The sequence below is a fragment of the Cyprinodon variegatus genome, unplaced genomic scaffold (assembly GCF_000732505.1).
Source record: "Cyprinodon variegatus isolate N-32 unplaced genomic scaffold, C_variegatus-1.0 Scaffold1072, whole genome shotgun sequence".
Taxonomy (NCBI): Eukaryota; Metazoa; Chordata; class Actinopteri; order Cyprinodontiformes; family Cyprinodontidae; genus Cyprinodon; species Cyprinodon variegatus.
The window spans coordinates 115,504-118,208 of record NW_015151525.1 but is presented as its reverse complement, the minus strand read 5'-3'; the positions used below and the strand labels follow the sequence as shown (position 1 = coordinate 118,208).

Below are 2,705 nucleotides of genomic sequence, written 5' to 3'. Positions count from 1 at the left end.
TGCAAACATTGGAGAGAAAAAAGCAGATGCAGGCTCAATGTGAGCAGCCTTATGCTGAGGCTGACAAACTTGTTTGTTCACTAACATATAAAGCAAAACCAGAAAATGACATCGATCATAAGCTAACAGTGTTTCATCATTTAATCATAGAGCAACCAGAGGGAAAATCTACTCTACATGAGCCTGAGATCAGTTGTGTTTTTCTGCTTGCAGGTCTGACCAGCGATGCCCTGAGCTCTGAGCGCATGGAAGAAGTCAGAGATAGTAGGAGCTGGATTTTAATTGTTCATGTGAAGAACTGTTCTGATTGTTTTGGGTTTCTTACTAAAATCCTTTTTTCCTACATCAGCTTTTGCTTTAATCGATAATTTATAACATTGAAATTTTAAACTCATTAATTTCTTAATCTGTCCCTTTTTGCTGCTTTTGGCGGTTTCTCCTGCAGTGATAGAGATGAAGGAACCTCTTCTACAACCGCTTGAAGCTCTTCCTGCATCGACTCGTGTTGATCTGCTCAAACAGCTCAGACAGGTTCTAGAGGAAGGAGATGCTCTGGGCGAGCTGAAGGAGGCGGTAAGATCTTTATTTCTGCTCTCTTATTGGAAACCTAGAGAAGATCTTTGGAATAAACTCATCTATCAGTCTGGATCCGTTTTCTAACCTGCTGTAGGTCTGCTCTTAATCAGCGGCTCATTAACTCCTTCCTCCATCTTAGCTGGAACAGAGCAGCAAAGGACCCTATGAGCGTCCTGAGTCACAGGCCGTCTCGTCCTTTATGGACGTCCTGGACAAATCCAAAGTGTCCACCAAGGTGAAGGATGCGGCTTTCTTGCTGGTGAACGCCATGGAAGGTCGGTCAGCTCCGATGTTCTCCTCTGATCAAATTCAGTTCATGGTTGTTTTCAAATCTGTGCAGTTTTCAGTTTTCCTTCATGAACTTTTCTTCTTCTGTTTCCTGCAGCTCTTCCAGAGGAAATGCTGCGACCTTTGACCTCCTGTGGTCCTGAGACTTTAACAGTCCTCAGCCAGCTGGTTCGTCCGCTCTCACCCAAACAACCTCACATTTCCTACGTCTTGTCCTCTGATCCTCCACAGATTTATCATTAATCCAGATAAAAACACCAAAGATGAGAAACAGAAATAAAGATAAAAAGTATTTAGGTCTTTTTAGTCCAGGCTGACAGAACCAAACACCATGTAAGATCACCATCTGTTTGTTCTAGTTGATCTAATTCTAGATTGCGCTTAGAATAAGGAGCTGTGGTGTGATTCTGATTTAATGTTTGGACACTAGAGGAATGTCCAGCAGCGAGACCAGGAAGCTCTGATAGCTTCACTGCTGGAGGCCAGGAGAGAACAGGGCTGTCTGAGGGAAGCTGCTGCAGAACTGCAACATAGATGATAGAAACCTAGAGGTTTGTCTTGCTGACAGATTGAGATCTACGTCTAAAGAAAAGAAAAATGCAGCAATAAACGCAGTGGGACGGTTTCTATGCTGACTGAGGCAAAGACGTGATTCTCAGAGAGAGATCTGGGAAGTTTATTATTCTATTTTTTTTTCACACTGCAAAAAATTTTAATTGAAATCTAAAAAACGAAATGATTTTTCCTTAAAATAAGTGCATTTTATTTCAAATGCATGTTATTTAAATATCTTATTCTAAGAGTAAAAATACTAATTCCATTGGTTTATCATCTTATTGACCTACTCAGTTTAAGGGTATATACACTTAATTTAAGAAATAATTACTTATTTCTGGATTGTTTTTTTGCATTTTATAAAGAGATGAAAGAGATATGCTGTGTTTACCTGCTCTTTCTGCACCTCATTAATTTGGTTTATGTGAAACAATTCACTACACTGCAAAAAATGGAAATCTGTATGAGTTATTTTTGCTTAAATTGAGTGAATTTTGTCTTGAATTGAGATAAGTGAGACAACTTGCCAATGGAACAAGACAATTTACATTTAAATTAAGAAAAAAACAATTGCTCTGTCTTATTTCAAGTGAATATTATCTAATTGTCTTATTTTAGGAGTAGAAATACTCATTCCATTGGCAAATCGTCTTATTTAACTACTAAAATTAAGGGTAAATGCACTTATTTTAAGAAATGTTGTACTTATTTCTAGATGGTTTTTGCAGTGTACTTTATCTGTTTTCTGTCCTCCTGAACTCCTATCATGGGAAAATTTCTCTCGTTTTTAATGTTTCATTCATTGTTTTTGCTCCATTCTGTCCTGCTTACTATAAACAGGATATGAGACTCCAAACAGACTCTCCGTGCGATTAACAGATTTTATTTGGTATTTTCCCCCAAAGCGGATGTTTTTTACTTTGTAACAGCTTCTCTTCTTGTGAGACCCAAGAAATTGCTGCTGAATTGCTGCATAGTCCGACTAAAATAGACCCGTTTGGTAAAATCATGTCGGGTGTGATCATCCACATTGACTTTCAATAAGTGCTAAAAACCACAACCTCATTCGACACAATTTTCTGTCAAATTGGACACAAAATTGGATTTGGGTATTCTGGCCTTAGTAAACCATCAATTACCAATTTTTATTTATTAACCAATTAAAATGTCTGTTCTGAAACCATTGGCTTGATCAGTTTCTGACCAATATTTTGGTTAATTGAACAAAAATTGGTTTAACTAATTAGATGTTGGTTGTTTTTCCAACCGATCCATTCTTACCCAGC

General features: G+C 37.9%; 1 protein-coding gene across 1 annotated transcript in view; it reads left to right on the top strand.

Annotated features, from left to right (window-relative positions):
* LOC107101266 overlaps positions 1 to 1,122 on the top strand; it is an 11,860-nt gene extending 10,738 nt beyond the window's left edge. Inside the window, exons 7-10 of the mRNA XM_015400117.1 lie at positions 214 to 264; positions 446 to 573; positions 716 to 851; positions 962 to 1,122. Of these exons, the coding sequence (XP_015255603.1) occupies positions 214 to 264; positions 446 to 573; positions 716 to 851; positions 962 to 1,107 (461 nt within the window). The 3' untranslated portion in view covers positions 1,108 to 1,122. The remainder of the gene's footprint in view (positions 1 to 213; positions 265 to 445; positions 574 to 715; positions 852 to 961) is intronic.
* Positions 1,123 to 2,705: the final 1,583 nt, after the last annotated feature.